Source organism: Apaloderma vittatum, unplaced genomic scaffold (genome assembly GCF_000703405.1).
Source record: "Apaloderma vittatum isolate BGI_N311 unplaced genomic scaffold, ASM70340v1 scaffold36866, whole genome shotgun sequence".
Classification (NCBI taxonomy): Eukaryota; Metazoa; Chordata; class Aves; order Trogoniformes; family Trogonidae; genus Apaloderma; species Apaloderma vittatum.
In genome coordinates this window covers 27,178-43,726 of record NW_009721983.1, presented here as the reverse complement: position 1 = coordinate 43,726, position 16,549 = coordinate 27,178, and the positions used below count along the sequence as shown (strand labels likewise).

General features: G+C 36.8%; 1 protein-coding gene across 1 annotated transcript in view; it reads left to right on the top strand.

Moving 5' to 3' along the window:
• The window catches only part of TRAPPC8 (trafficking protein particle complex 8), a gene marked incomplete at its 5' end in the record, with an annotated part of 42,999 nt that overhangs the window by 15,051 nt on the left and 11,399 nt on the right, over nt 1–16,549 (top strand). Inside the window, 13 exons of the mRNA XM_009871589.1 lie at nt 593–701; nt 1,463–1,657; nt 1,842–1,972; nt 3,164–3,238; nt 3,943–4,069; nt 5,173–5,330; nt 6,082–6,524; nt 9,484–9,631; nt 10,929–11,025; nt 11,867–11,935; nt 12,051–12,091; nt 13,747–13,932; nt 14,477–14,578. Of these exons, the coding sequence (XP_009869891.1) occupies nt 593–701; nt 1,463–1,657; nt 1,842–1,972; nt 3,164–3,238; nt 3,943–4,069; nt 5,173–5,330; nt 6,082–6,524; nt 9,484–9,631; nt 10,929–11,025; nt 11,867–11,935; nt 12,051–12,091; nt 13,747–13,932; nt 14,477–14,578 (1,881 nt within the window). The remainder of the gene's footprint in view (nt 1–592; nt 702–1,462; nt 1,658–1,841; nt 1,973–3,163; nt 3,239–3,942; nt 4,070–5,172; nt 5,331–6,081; nt 6,525–9,483; nt 9,632–10,928; nt 11,026–11,866; nt 11,936–12,050; nt 12,092–13,746; nt 13,933–14,476; nt 14,579–16,549) is intronic.

Genomic DNA, 16,549 nt, shown 5'->3' with positions numbered 1-16,549 from the left:
TGAGTGGTTCTGGAGTGTAGTATCTAACCTACTACTTAGCTGTTGACAACCATGTACATTATGGAGTGTTTAGTGCAGATATTGCCATACAATTTGCAGCCATATAGTTAATTACTGTCTTTTAAAGCCTATATTTCTATGGTGCTTGCTAAGTTGTGGTACACCTTACCAGAGACTGGTGTTTGAATCTACAGCGCAGCTGTTGTGTCTTGTGTAATGGTGGTAGTGGTGTAGTAAATATAGCTTATCAAATTCTGAGATAGTCAAACTTCCTGTCAGATAAAGTCTGTAACAACCATGTGGCCACAACAGCAGTTAGAGTGCTGGATTAAAATTATTATTCTTCCCCCCTCCCCCCACTGTAAAAATTTCATGAACTTAAACCGTTACTGAAGGTAAAATACTACTTCTGTCAAAGGAGCAGAAACTATCAAAACAGGTAATTGGTCCATTCCCTCTTAAAAATATTACCTGTTCAAATATTGAGTGTTTATAGCTTGGCTTCTGTACTATTCAGTCATTGGTAAGGTACAGCACAGACATCAAATATTTGCATGATGTCATTATGCTTTGTTTTCCTCCTTTGCTCCAGAATGTAACACAGCTGTCACCTGATGGTCCCTTACCACAGCTTCCTTTGCCATATATTAACAGCTCAGCAACCCGTGTTTTCTTTGGGCATGATCGAAGACCAGCAGAAGGTTAGAAAATTTTCTATCAACAAATTCAAGTCCCTTATTTATTGACCTGTAATATGTGCAAGAGTTGGTGTCACTTAAAAAAAATAAATCTATCATTATGTAAAACTACGTGACAAGGTAACAAATAAGATTTCAAAAGAAAACCTTAAGCTTAGCATCTGCTCTCTAGATGCTTTCACACTCCCTGTATAAATATGAAATCTGCATATGTGGATGTGCCGACTTCCACTATTTTTCGTGGCTGGAAAGCTTTAATGCAAGTCTGTAGTGAACTTCATGAACAGAATGATTAATACTTTATCAGATGCTAGATAGTAGTGTCAATGCTAGAAATTAGCTTTAAAGTTAACTTTGTCCTGGATGAAATGTTTGAAACACTGTGATTCCTGAATATAAAGTAAGCTGAGTGGAAATTCTTATATAAACCAGGGCTGTACTGTGGGGCTGTAGTCTGTCATAAAAATAATCTGTAAGCTGAGTATATAATGTAACATGTTACAATCTTGGAATTCTGTCATTTAAATCTTGTATTTCACAATCTGCAAGCAGGAGTATACTCTGATTATCCTCATGTTTTCTTCCATGCATGTATTTCAAAATGTCTTGCAATTTTGTGACTTAAATCAGTTACAACATGAAAAATGAAAGTGACTAGGAACTTAAAATATTTTAACAATATTATCAAATTGCCAGTGCAGCCCTCTGTTAAAACTGTTGCATGCCACTGTTCTCATTTTCTAAGACTGCTTTACTCATACTAGGTGAAAAGCAAGCAGCTACACACGTAAGTCTGGATCAGGAGTATGACTCGGAATCATCACAACAGTGGAAGGAACTTGAGGAGCAGGTTGTTTCTGTCATAAATAAAGGAATAATTCCTTCAAACTTTCAACCAACACAATTCTGTTTAAATCGCTACTCGGATAACTCCAGATTTCCTCTTGCTGTGGTAGAAGGTAAAGTTCAGATTTACATGCTTCAGAAATAAAGTGAGTTATATAACTTCTACAATATTTTGTGTTGTAGTTTTAAGCCAATGTTCTTGAGCAAGTTGTTTGCACGAGAATGCTTTGAGTTAGGTGAACCCTCACTGGTGGTGGCAATAGCCTGTTGTTATTTTCTTGCACTTTTTTTTAACAGAACCAATAACTGTAGAAGTGTCCTTCCGAAACCCTCTGAAAGTTCCCCTTCTCTTGACTGACCTTTCATTGCTGTGGAAGTTTCAACCTAAAGACTTCAGTGCAAAGCATGATGGAGAAACAAAAGAGCAGGTAAGGAAAGCATCATCCTTCTTCAACCAAAACCAAACATTTACACTTATGGAGGATTAATTTAAGTCTTGAAAATTATGTAGAATGAAAACAGTTGGTTGAAGTGTAAATTAAAAATAAATAAAAAATCCCCAAAAGGTGGCTACTGAATTTCATTATGCATTGTTTAGATTTTTCTAGGTCTGTAGGGTACAAAGCAGCCAGATTAATCAGTGTGTTGTAATGAATATTATAATGTAAAGCAGAATTCTTCCAACATTTTATTGGGTGTGTAGTACATCTGTTGATTCACACTAGCCTTGACCAGCAAAAATGACTTACAGTATCAACAGGTATGTTGTCAAAAGTCTTTTTCATACTTGAGCTACTGTTCAGAGTGAAATGTGTGTTCTGAAAAACAAAAATGTATGCTCTGTGCTGGTATGACAAGGGAAACAAGGAAAACCTATCATATTAATAATTAATGTTTTGAATACTTTAGATGAAGTACTTACTACGGCTTAGCACTTCAGTAATACTGCCAAAACTTCCTTCTGAAGGACTGTTCTCATCATCATATTTTTGAGATTTTAATATGTTTTAGTACTGAATATTACAGTGAATTCCTTAACTTGTTTCCTGGCCAAAAGCATTTGGAACATAGTGATCTCTAAAGGTGCTGTAACTGTTTTCCAGAGTTACAAGCATGGTTTCATATAACTAATTCTCAAGCATTATGGTACACTTTCACTCCTGTTCTGATCTGGACTGCTACTTTAATAATAAATACTTCAATTAAATTGATTATGAATGGATCTAATTTTTATCGTGATAAATCTTTAATTTCTCTCAGGTAAATGAGGTCTTCTCAGGTTTTCTGAATTAGAAAAAGAAGCTGGATTATGGTACACTTTCACTCCTGTTCTGATCTGGACTGCTACTTTAATAATAAATACTTCAATTAAATTGATTATGAATGGATCTAATTTTTATTGTGATAAATCTTTAATTTCTCTCAGGTAAATGAGGTCTTCTTTTTCTAATTCAGAAAACCTGAGAAGCTGGGCATACAGCACCTGCTGGTTCTAACTGTCAACAGTTTGAAATTTGTATGCTTTTTTTTCCTTGAACGCTCTAGGAAAAATGTGGAAAGTAATATCTATGGCTTGTTGCCTAGGAATACTAGTATCTGAAAAGTGCTCTTCTTTTCAGGGAACTTGTGATGATGATATGATAGGAACTGAAGCAATAGCAGAATTTTTGATTAATAGTGAGGAGACGAAAGTGGTAAGTACTATGCTTAGTTTTAAAAATAGTCTTTTCAGTGTTGAACTTCAGCATGGAGTTCAGACTTGTTATGGTCTGAATGTTAGTGCGAAATGTGCAGAAGATGTTACTGGTGTGTGAAGTACTGGAACTCCAGAATCTCCTCAGGTATACATATCTGATTGGAGTGTGTGACAGGCTAAGAGGCAGTGGGCATAAACTGGAACATGGGAGGCTCCATCTAAACATCAGCACACAGTTTCCCCCCCTCCCCCACTCCTTTTCCTGGGATGGTGACTGGGCACAAGCTGTCCAGAGAGATTGTGGAGTCTCCATCCTTAGATATTAAAATCCATTTGGGCCTGGACCTGGGCAGCTGGCTCTAAGTGGCCCAACTTGAGCAGGTGTATTGGACAAGGTGACCTCCAGAGGTCCTTTCCAACTTCAACCATTCTGTAATTCTGCCTCTGTCAAAGTTCATTTTTGTTACAATTTAGGATTCTTTCCTAATGTAATGAGCATTTCTCAGCTGCACACTGGTTTGGTAAATTCTTTGTATATGAGATTTTGAATCCGGTAAATGACTTGTAGTTATTGTAGGCAATTATATCTGACACAACTATAAAGTAAATGTTGCCATGAATGTCTTTAGCGATTGGACATTTAAATGTAATAATGCTTTTTTCTAGTAGCAACAACAACAAAAATTTAACATATCTCCACAGGCAAGACTAAAGCTCTTTCCCCATCAAACAGGGGAGCTACATATTCTGGGAGTCGTATATAATCTTGGTACTGTTCAGGGTGCTGTGACATTAGATGGGATAGATCCTTCAATTGGATTACAGACAGGTAAGTGTTTTGTTTCCTTCAGTTGTGTGTGCCTGAAAGGGGGAGACATGGCTTCTGGAGAGTAGAACTGAATTCTAGTGTTTGATAATTGACTGTCACGATGCAAGGCATTCCTTCAGGCAAGGATATAGGTACGAGGGAAACAGCTGAGATAGGAAAGAATGAATTGGCACCTGTAAGAATCCCATGAGAAAGGAGTAACCTCAGCCAAATGCATACTCATTGTTCTTTTTAAATCTGTGGAAATTCTGAAACCATTAAAAATTTTTTTAAAAAGTTCCATCCACAACACATGGACTCTATTAATAACTTTCATTGACTCTTTTGCTATTCATTTTTCTTCTGGATCTTTTTGCTCTGTTGACTTTCAACAGTTGTCAAAATGTTTCACTGAAGTTCTTTGTATAGATTCCCAAATTTAAATTTGGCTCATAATTCTTTTTTTTTAGCATCTTGACTGTATTTTTGTTCCCTTTTCATTTATATTAACATATTTATGGCTTATTAATTGCACGCTACTTAATCTGTTTTGTTGAGTCATTCTTCTGAAACTCTCAAAGGGAAGATTTAGTTATTGGAGGAAATGGGGATTAAAGCACGTATTTGACAGTATCTCAAAGAAATAATGAAGCTTGTTTAGATATCTATTAACTGGAAGCTTTTGGAATAAAAAAAACAATTGGAGAGCCATGGCCTGTCTTTTGAAGGAAATGAAATTGTTTTGAGTGACTTTTCCAGCTTGGCAGAAATTGGGAAAAGAAAAATACATCACCTTCATGCTCCATGCACCCTCTCCAAGTGCAGTCAAACTGGTAAAGGGCAGAGTAAGTCCACGGCAATGGATATGTGTCTGCCTGAACTTGCAGTAGCCACATGTTATGTGTGACAGTGAGTTTGGGTAGTTCTTTGTCAGTGATACTGCTTAATCAATGAATGCTACATGTACCCAGTAACAGAAAAATCAAAGTGTTTTTTGGGGTTGAGTAGGGAACTTTGGATCACTTCTCAGGGAAAAAAAAAAAAAAGTTAGGCATTACTTCTTAAAAAACAACAACAAAAAAGCAACCCAAAACAAAGCCCTAACTTTGAAAAAATTGTTTCAGGAAAGTTTGTCTCCAATGGGTTGTCTGTACGAGGACGACAAGATTTAGAAATCCAAGGCCCTCGACTTAATAACACAAAAGAGGAAAAAACATCGATTAAATATGGACCTGATCGACGTTTGGATCCCATTATTACAGAAGAAATGCCTTTGTTGGAGGTATGGGGCTACTTCATATTTGCAGTTTTGAGCAAATAGCCGAATCTGGAGTGCTTAAATGTAATTCTAACAATGAAGTCTTAAAATAAGTCTTTCCAGTTCATTTCTGATCTTAGTGCCAAACTTGAAGCTTCTAAATTAATATCCTTCTGAAACTGTTAGATTCCCTTCAGCATTGTAGTTGTCAACAACTTATGTAGCTAGATTTCAAGGTGAGGGGGAACAGGCAAAGAAGCTTATTTTCTGTTGGCTTGCCATTCATCTAGAATAGTTTAAATTGGTTAATTAAAACATGGTGTTTTTTCTTAGCAGTGTTATTAAATGGTTGAACTGGTTATTGACAGTGCTGTGTAGAACAGCGTATTTCAGTTGTAAGGGACCTGCAATGATCACCCAGTACAACTGCCTGACCGATTCAGGGCTGAACAAAAGTTAAAGCATATTATTAAGGGTTTTGTCCAAATGCCTCTTAAATACTTGACAAGGTTAGGGCATCGCCCCCATCTCTAGAAAGCCTGTTCCAGTGTTTGACCAACCTCTCAGAAAATAAGTATTTCGTGATGTCCCATGTTGCCATGTGTCCTGTCACTGGATCCCAGAGAGGAGAGATCAGCAGCTCCCTCTCCACTTTGCCTCCTCAAGAAGCTACAGGAAGCAGTACAGTTTAAATATGTTGATTGTTGTTTTCATGTGCATTTGTAACTTGGCTCAGTATTGAAGTTTTACTTTTCTCCTCTTCTTTCCTGTACAGGTGTTCTTTATAAATTTTCCTACAGGGCTTCTCTGTGGAGAAATCAGAAAAGCATATGTAGAATTTGTGAATGTGAGCAGATGTCCTCTTACCGCACTGAAGGTTGTGTCAAAGCATCCAGAATTTTTTACTTTTGGTGGAAATACTGCTGTTCTAACGCCACTGAGTCCTTCAGCTTCTGAAAACTGTAGTGCTTACAAGACTGTTGTAACAGATCCTACCTCTGTGCGTACAGCACTGCTATCTTCAGCATCTTCTGTAGACTTTGGGGTTGGCACAGGAGGTCAGCCTGAAGTAATACATGTCCCACTGCCTGATGCTGTTCTTCTTCCTGGGGCTTCAGTGCAGTTGCCGATGTGGTTACGGGGACCAGATGAAGAAGGTGTTCATGAAATTAACTTTTTGTTTTACTATGAAAGTATTAAAAGACACTCAAAAATGTGGTAAGCTTTGATCTGCTTTTTTTCTGTCATACTTATTAGACACATTGTAAATGTGAATTTTACTGAATTTATCTCAGTTGCTGTGATGATGTAAAAGTGACCTGTTATCTGCTCTTCTAAGCAGTAGGCTTTTCCTACTATATGATCTAATTTCCATATGAAATTTTATAGCCTGCACTGCTGTCAAACTGGCAATTATTAAAATAATTTAGTAGAAGGAGGGTTAAGGGAATGCTGCTAATACAAACATTTATTTAGCTTCTCTGGAACCACATCTTTCTGAGGCGTAGGGGAAAAATCATGACTTGGTTTGTTTCTGCATGCTGTAAAACAATCTTGTCTACTTTGAACAAAAGATTTTGTTCTTAGTTGAAATGTAATTAGTAACCGTAGTATGATGAAGCCTAACTCTTTGGAGAAGTCCTTTTTGGACCACATTGAGACAGTGGACAGTTACGTTTGACACAACAAGCTAAAGAGGAGTGCCTTCTTTGAACTGCACTTGAAAGGTAGCTAGTTGACTTTTGGTGTCACTTATTGCCATGTCCCACTAGTGTCCAAGGTGAAGACCAGGAGATGATAACTTTTTTTTTGAGAATCCTATTCTTCAGAGATTCTGGGGTAAATAGGCCTTTGAGAAAGTGAAGATACCAGCTTTTAGGAAGCCTTAGCGTAGCAATCTAGCAAACATCCACATTAGTCATGAAGAATGATTTTGGGTGAGGTGGTTTTTTTTATATTTTTTTTTAAATTTTATTTTTAGTGCATTTTTTTAACCCTTCTTTCATTCTTCTGCAAATACCGATTTTTACATTGGTACCTTACAGCTGCTGGAGCACATAACTAGAGTTGGAGGTGTGGTTTAACCCCAGTCAGCTACGAAGCATCACACAGCTGCTCGTTTACTCCCCTTGCTCCACTTGTGAGTTGGGGAGACAAATGGAAGAGTAAAAATGAGGCCTCCTGGGTTGAGACAAGGATAGTTTAATAGGTATAATAAAAGGTGTGTGCACAAGCAAAGCCAAAGCAGGAACTCATTCACCACTTCCCATTGGCTGGCATCACCAGGCAAATAGAGCTTCATCACGTGTGATGGTTACTTGGGAAGGCAAATGCCATCACTTGAAATGATTCCCCGCTTTTTTCTTTTCTCCCGCTAGTTTCATTGCTGAGCATGGGTCAGTTGGGGTCAACTGTCCCAGCCACGTCCCCTCCCAAGTGCTTGTGCACCCCCAGCCTCCTCGCTGGTAGGGTGGTGTGAGAGGCACAAAAAGTCTTGACTCTCTGTAAGTGCTGCAGTGAGGAAAACATCCTTGTGTTATCAACACTGTTTTCAGCACGAATCCAAAACACAGCCCCTTACCAGCTAACCGTGAAGAAAATGAATTATTTTGCAGCCAAAAGCCAGCACAGTGGGTGTCTCTGCTGTACCTGTGCAGGATGATGGGGGGAGCAGGGCTACTGCAGATGAACACCGGTCGCATGGACTGAACATCTGCTTGTGGCTGGAGTTTGGTTTCCAGGCTAGTTCTGAGCAAGGAACCAAGTTCATGTGCTGTAAGACTGCTCCATAATGCAAACCACAAATAGAGTAAAGTGAAGATGGCCAAGAGAGTGGATCAGCAGCTTATTCTTGAAATTAAACTACGCATTGTGCAAATGCACCCTTTGTTTAGATTTTTCTGTAGCTTCTGAAATGCTGAAATTAACTTTTAATTTGACTTTAAGCTAGTTTGTAGGAATAGGGAATTTGTTCCCCTCTAATGTAGACTTATTTTTTATGAACAGAACTTATTTCTGATTTCGTAGTATTCAGAAAGTGAGATGTTTCAGAGATGGAAGTTGGTTGTTTGGGAAATATATTTGTTCCCTCTACTGTATTGAAGTTTCTATGAGAACTTAAGCAATGTGATCTTCTTTAACAGTATGCTTTGTAAAATGACCATAGCTTTTAAATTCTCAAAAAAATACTGAATTTGTGCTACTTGGAAACTATACAGTTGTCTGTATATATTTCTGAAGATTAACTGCAAAACAGTTAATTTTACTATGTGAAATGGAGTTTAGGAAATCGCTCATTTTCCTTCACAAAAACAACTATCGCACATTTAGTAGGTAACATACCAAATTTTTACATGTCTCTAATGTTTCCAAGTGAAAGTTACAGAAACAGAAAGTTTCTCTGTGGGGAAAAGCTGAAGTGTTTTGATGGTGTCCAGCTGAAGTTCGCCTGTCTCTAGAAAAACAGGAATATAAAGCTCACAAAAGGCTTGCTGGCCTAGAGTTTGAGTGTGTCTCAAAAAAGGCAGAGTAGTGAAGGTTCTAGAAGTAAACTTTCAAGATTGTCAGGTCAGCAGAATTTGTTGAATACAGTTATTCCATTTAAATGCTTTTTAGTAAATGCATATGCAGGAGATGTGATGAACTAGTGAGTCTTCTATGGTTTAAAAAACTTTGTTTTCTAAAGCATGTGGTATCTGAAGTATTTCTGATGTATTTTTTTATCATGGTAACATATGAAACTTTTTCTCCAGCATTTCATAGATTCATAGAATGGCCTAGGCTGGAAGGGACCTTAGAGATCATTTTAATCCAGCCTCCCTGTCACCAGGGACGCCACCTCTCGAGTAGATCAGGCAACACATGGGGACTGAACGGGAATCGAACCCGTGTCCTTGGCGTTGTTAACGCCACGCTCAACTGACTGAGCTAACCGGCCCCCATTTCAAGCTGACTAGGGGACTGCATGTTTGAACAGCACCTACCCATGCAGTGTGATTGTTAAAAATACAGTTCTGAGAGGAAGCTAAAAAGAAAAGTGTCTCTCTTTGAGTAGTTGAAATGAATAAATTGTCTAATGGTCTTAATGTTGATGATAAGCATGAAAGCTAAACTTAGGCTGTTCAGAACCTGTCATCAAGTCTTGTTCAGAATTTATTTTTTTTTCCCTCCTTCCTAGTCATAGAGTATTAAGGCACACTGCAGTTATTTGTACTAGCCGGTCTCTGCATATTCGAGCTACTGTCTGCAGAAGTAATGCACTTGAAGATGAAGAAGGCAGAGGGGGCAATATGTTGGTGTTTGTGGATGTAGAAAATATCAATACTGTAAGTTCTTTGTTTTCAATTATATTGTTCTGAAGCTCTGTAGATGTGTATCACCAGTAGAGCCATGACTTAAAATTTTTTTTTATGACTACTTTGCAAACACTAAGAGCACCTCACATACTTGGTTAATCCAGTTACTGTTGGAAAAAGTACAAACATTAAGGTATACCTCAGCTCTCTGGAAATCTGCTATAACTATCTCTATCCTAAGCAAATTCCGGTGCTGTAGTTTGGAGTCTTTTTTTTCTTTCAGGAAGACTTGTATTCCAAGTTCGTAAATGTTCTTGATGACTGCAACTTTTCAAATAGTTATGAATGAGACAACAACCTGTGTCCTCCACAACCTTTCAGTGAAAGCACTGTTAGGATTAATTGTAATGTGAAGTCAAAATTTAAGCTCCAACTTGAAGGAACTTCTGTTTTAATATTTATTACTAAACTCTAAAAGACTTTTTTGCAAATGTAATCGAAGTACAGATAAATCTGCTGTGATCCGTTGATTTAGTAAAGCAGATGATAATATTTTAGTCTTTCATACCAAGCTAATTTAAATTTACTGATTTTTTTGGTAAAGCTGCTCCCTCTTTTTCAACCACAAAGCAAGGTAATTGAATCCTCTGTTTATAGAATTCCTAGACATTAGCTGGTAGTGGAATCACTGAGCTGGTTTGTCATTTTGTTTTAAAGGTGTGTACACTTTGGTTTTTAATTCAGCTACTGAAGTGAATATTGTCTGCTTCTTTGAGGAGGAAGGAATGTTTTATGAAGTACTTACAAAGTTAACAACGTGTGAGGCTTGATTTTCCACTACCACCTGACTCTTTTTCTAAGAAAGGAAACCAACCCCCAAAGATACTCTTCACTGTGTGTATATTTAAAAAAAAAATAAAAAAATCTTGAATTTCTGGGATTTATGACCTAGCAACATTCCTAAAGTTATCTTAGAAACTGAGTGGCCTTGCAGACAGTGTTCTACACTGGATATAAAAGCTTAGCATTTATTAGAGTCATCTTAATCTAAAATCCGAGCTTGTGGATGTTTTTCTGGGGGATCTGTTTCCTCTTCATGTGGGTTGGTTTACTGGAATTGGAAGTTGCTGTGATCTGACACTGTTTGTTTTATGTTACAGTGGGTCTTAAATCTCTTGTCTCTCCTTGGTACTGCATTATGAATGGTGTGAATAATGTGTTAAATTAAGATTCTAACAGTGCCACCTTGCAATAGCACTTACTGTGCAATGTAGAACGTTGTGGTTTTGATTTGGCTTATTTAACACTATTTTTCTTTTTTCCTTAGAGTGAGACTGGTGTTAAAGAGTTTCATATAGTGCAAGTTTCAAGTAATAGCAAGCACTGGAAGCTTCAAAAATCTGTTAACATCTCTGAAGACAAAGGTGTGTATCACCCAAAGGATGGCAAGTCTAGCTTCTTCCTGAGAAGAACAGTTCAAATATTTCAAGGAGTTGAATTTGGCTTTCAAAATAATTCTGAAAACTTTATCCCTTTTAAATATACTACAGCCCTTCTTCTGTTCATGTTTCAAGAAAAGTATATTGATAGATAACTTTCAAACTACATTAATTTTTATAAATGGGCTTTACTTACTTGTAAATTTTTTCCTCTGATTTAGAGAAACCTGTATTTGAGTTGGCTGATAACTTGCCTCGCAAGAAATGTTTCAGTATTCCTTGTAGTTATTTATATCAGTGTTAAATTTAACTGATCAACAGAATATTTGACAAATGCTCTATTCAGTTATTAGAAATACAGCAGAATTGTTGGTGCTGTATTCTACCTTACCTTGTACAAGCTGGTAATTTTTGAAAAGGGTAACTATCCCAGGCAAAAAGAATGCTGCTGCTGAATCTAACAAATTATCTTTACTTGTATGCTGACACATTACATACTTAAAAATTAGTCTAGAAATGTATTCCTCATGTATGGAGTGTAAATCAGTCAGATAAACAGAATCTTTTGTCTTCTGTTGCTTCCTTCTTTCTCTGCGTTTCTTTTATATGTTATGGCTCACTTCCTGCTCTAGAAGTAAGTGGAAGAGATCAGCAGAAGATGCATCTTCTTTAGTCCTGTGCAGTTGCTGTGCTTGATTAGATTTACTTCTTGAGAATCATCAGTGTATTTCTTACTTGTGAAGTTCAAAGGCTGACTTTTGGCTTATGGGGAGAGGCTCTGATTATGTTGAGGGGGAAAAAAAATCTTGCAACCTTTTTCTTTCAGATACTAAACTTGCCAGCAGAGAGAGAGCAAAGTTATGCTTTAAAGCAGTAAGATGCAAAACCTCAGAAGGTAGGTGGTGTCCTGAATGTGGTAACTTTTTGAAGAACATACTATTTGGATGCTGTATGCTGCAGTTGTAACTTCTCATGATGCTGAAACAATACCTTCTCTTTCTATTCTTTAGAAAATTACACATTTGCAGACATTGTCTTTGGAAATGAACAGGTAGGTGAACTGGTAAAACTACATGCTTTTCATGTGCAAGTGTCCCAGGGAAAGCCTTTTTTAAAACATAAATATGGGTAACAGTGGTGGTTGTTGTTTTTTTCTTTAGTTAAAATGTTGAGTTTTGCATGTTATAAACTATTGGTATTCTGTCAGCTCTCTTTTTTTACGTAGCATAGACTGGTGGGTAGTTAGGAATGTTAAGTTCCCAACTCCACAAAAGAATTACTTTGGGAGCACATTGTGATGCTGACTTTTTTGCTGACATTTTTCCTTCCTTTCCAACTCTTCAGAAGCAGTTCTTTTGAATATATCCCAGCCCTCTAGTTTTCTAGTATGCATCTGTGGATGTCATTCTTGTTCCTTTATTTTTCTTAATTACATTTTAACTAAGATAAGTTAAAAATTCTAAATATAGCTTATTCTAAAAATAATCTGGAAACTTCTAATATATGTAGGTACCAGAATTTCTGAACCACTAATGTAGGTTGTAATCAGTTCAAGAAGTCTGTTTCTTTAATTTTTCTTAAAGTTTAAGGTTCTAGAGTATTATGCTCCTTTTAAGCATACAGGTATTTATTTTCTGAAGAATCCTTTATCTTGGTACAGGAAATGCTTTTCCAAAACCTGAGGAATGTAGACCACTGGCATCAGATCAGAAGTCTCTGTTAGCATAGTGGATTTAGTTAGCTGGATGTTAAATTGTTTATTTTATGTTGAGTGTCCAGCTTTTAAAAGCCAAAGAAAACCTACTTGCCACTGTTTCATTTTATAGCCATGTAAATTGAAGTTAGGACTAAAATCTGAGATAGATGATCCCTCTTTGCATTTTTAAAGTTGGATGAGCTGCGTGAACTTGAGCTTTCTTGTAAGAAAATGTTCTCTGATGGGGAGATGGCCATCCGTTCAGGGTAGTTACTTCAAAAGCAGACTGTCTCCCTGGATATGAGTATTCTGCTGATGCAATTATTGCCACCTCCACAACAGCATATTCTGGAAAGGCTAACATTTCTGAAAAGGAGATGTTAGAAAACTGAATTATTTTTTTTTTACTTACACTGCTGTCTCCAGGTATCATTGCTGTCAGTCTTAAAACCGCTCCTTACTTCCCAAGTGTTGTAAAAGCTCAGCACACATGATGACATACAGCATAGTACTACTCACTGCCTGCCACTTACACAGTAGAATATCCTCTGCAATCTGTTATCTTTTCTCTTGCTAGCAAAATGTGCATTCCTAACTTTGCTGAATTATTCTAGCTAACATGAGGAAAATATTAATAAGCAATAATAACTTGTATGTGAATTACTTTGTGAGCTGGACACTTCAACCCTCTCCACTACATTTAATGTATCCCTGTAGGGTGTCTCGTGGTAATAATCAAAGCCTTTATTTCCAAGTTTCGTATTTGTAGTTTTCGGCCAGTGATCTGTAGCTCTGTTTCGCTGTGTTAGATGAGGCAGCTCAGTAGGCAGGGCTGATCTCTAAGAGTACAAGCTTGGAAACCAAGACCTGTAGCATTCTGTAGGTTTGCAAAGGGAAGCAAAGCAAGGTAATGGAACTGAAATACTACAATGCTGAGCTCTAATAGAGTAAATTGTGTCAGCTTATATCCTGTTTTGAGAGCACTTTCTTGTTTGTTTTTTTTCTTGCAGATAATAAGTTCAGCCAGTCCCTGTGCAGACTTTTTTTTTCAAAGCTTATCTTCTGAATTTAAAAGAACACATGTGCAATCTCACACTCATGCATCTCAAAGGGCTGTGAAACAATCATTTGATGAGACGGTCAGATTGATACAAAGGTGCAGTGAAGTAGATTTGAACCTTGTTGTGCTTTGGAAGGTATGTATGTTTTGTGGCCTTTGGTAACTTGGCTGTAAAATATGACTTAGAAAATAATTTAATATAGCATCCTGAACTTTCAAATGTATTCATACAGAACTTAGGGATTATTATTTTTTTTTAATACAGGCAAAAGAACTGAAATATGGTCAAGAAGCAAAGACAGTCTTAATAGCTATAACTAATAAATATGCTTAAATAGTTTTGCATTCTCTTAAAAAGAGAAGATGTTAAACCAAGAGTTTTGTTAATGTGACACTTGCTTTTATCAGAACTCTGAAGAGTGACCCAGTCTGCTTTGAAGAGGATGATCTCATTTACTAGAATGCAGATACTAAGTGTGGAAATCAGAAGTCTAAACTTCAGCAAGTTGTCTGTGCTTTCAAAGTTAAAAGCATACACATAAAGTAGATGTCATGCTAGCCTTTAGGTTTTGAGCACTAAGACATCTTCCGCTTAAGTTAAGGGGGAAGCTCAGTAGTTGTGTATTATGAAGCTTATTACAGTTTCTGGTTTGCTAATATCTTTGTATTATATTCTGTAGGCATATGTTGTGGAAGACAACAAGCAGCTGATTTTGGAGGGCCAGCATCATGTTGCCCTTAATACAGTTGGGAAGGAGGCTTTTTCATTTCCGCAGAAGCAGGTAATCTAATGTGAAGTTGTACTTTACAAATTACTTCTTTCCCCAAATAGGCTTGATGTGTCATTTTGTGAATTAAGTGGAATCACTATGCATGCTTTTGTAGAATGTAACATCAGATATATTTGCTATTGCTAAATAATTTGCACTTACTTCAGCTTTGATTAGTGATCTATGTTGAAATAGCAGGCTCAGTTTGAGAATGAGAAAAGCAATGTACAAGTGAGTATACTGCTATGCTGTTGTTTAAACTGTTCTGTGGTATTTCAAGGTAGAGTTAGGAGCTTATTAATGACGTTAAGTCAGAGTTAATGATTACTTCATAACAAAGTTAATAGTAAAATGGTGGAATTTAAGTGTTACAAAATAAATTTTATAAATTCTGCTGTGAGTGCTACTTTTAAGGCCTGTAGCGTAAAATGTTAGAACAGCAGAAACACTGGAGAAGTTAAAAAGATCTAAAGTTCCATTGGAATTGATCAATTAATAGCATATTATTTCACTTTGAAGTTTAATAGCCTGTTTGATTATTCAAAGAAAATAGCATCTGTAAGATACTATTTTGGTGGATGTCTCCTGGTGTGTCAGTAACAACTGCAGAAGCTATAAATAAGTTTCTGTAAAAACATCTATGCTAGGTGCAATTTATGTATGTGAGGACGACTAATATGCAAAACAGAAAAGAAAGAAGTCTTGTACTTGTTTAGGCTTCTGCTGAGTGGTACATTGCTGTTCCTTCTTGCTTTGGTGCCATTCTCGTTATGTTTTTACCAATGTTGTAGACTTTATATATACCTTTTAGCGAGCTTTTCTTATTCAAAGTTGCAGTGTTAATTTTGTCAAGAAAGCAATATAGGACAGATGCGTGTTTCTATGCTTATGCTATAACATAAGTAGTGAGTTACTCTGAAGCTGTGGCCTTGGCTTTTGTTCATAACCCTTTAAGTACTTTTGCGTCATTAAGATGTCTTTTCCATTTAGTTCTTCACACTATGAAGTAGACGGGAATAGATCAAAGAGGGCATGTAGTTTGAGCTAAGCTGGCTGGTGTTCATCTCTGCTGAAAAACAGGACAGTTTAAGTTTTAATGTTTGAAGATTTTTCTCACTTAACACCCCCTCAAGCCCCCAAAAAACCTTGCACATGTGGGCTCAAGGTATATATAACAATACTAGACTGTATTAGTTGAGTGACAGCTGCTCACTCTTGCATTATCTTTACTGTCTTAAGGTGTAGAACAGCAGATCACACTGTAGACATCTAAAGTTGGGAGGGAAAATACTGTGCACTTCTGATCTTGCTTAGGTCTGGCTCTAGGAAATGAATGGGGAGAAAAGTAGGAATTAATGACATCTACATCCTAAAATAAACAAATGAGGATGCTAGGGGTAGGAATTTGCTTTTTTTTGTTGTTGTTGTTGACTGCACTGGAACTGCAGTTGTCTGCATAAAATACAATTTCAAGCTAAAAAAAATGAATCCTGCCACCAGGAACAAGGAGAACCCGAATGTGCCCTTAATTTGTTTTGATGAATATGTGCTAATATGTGAGAGTTTTCTGTCAATAATCTCTTAGCAATAATTATTATTACAACTATATTTGAACAGATTCTACGTTGGTTATTCTATTCACTTGCTTCAGCATGAGGCACATGCTTCCTTTGAAGCATTCTGTACCGTGGAAGCAAAACCACACTTTCATTGTGATACAGTTAAAATCTAGTCTAAGAGTAGTGGTGATTGTTTCTAATAAATGTGTAAATTTTGTGTCCTCGTGGTAACCAGATCTTACATTTAGCTTGGATTTTAAGAGTCTGTAATCTCAGGACAACTAAGAATTGAGAAATTTCATTTGTTCTTTTTATTTTTTTTTTTAATTGGCACTTTATACTGTGAGGAGAGTAGATAAACTCCTTTGAGATGAGAGGCAAGGTGTAACAAATTAAGTGATTTGAGACTTTGCAGCAGTTTACT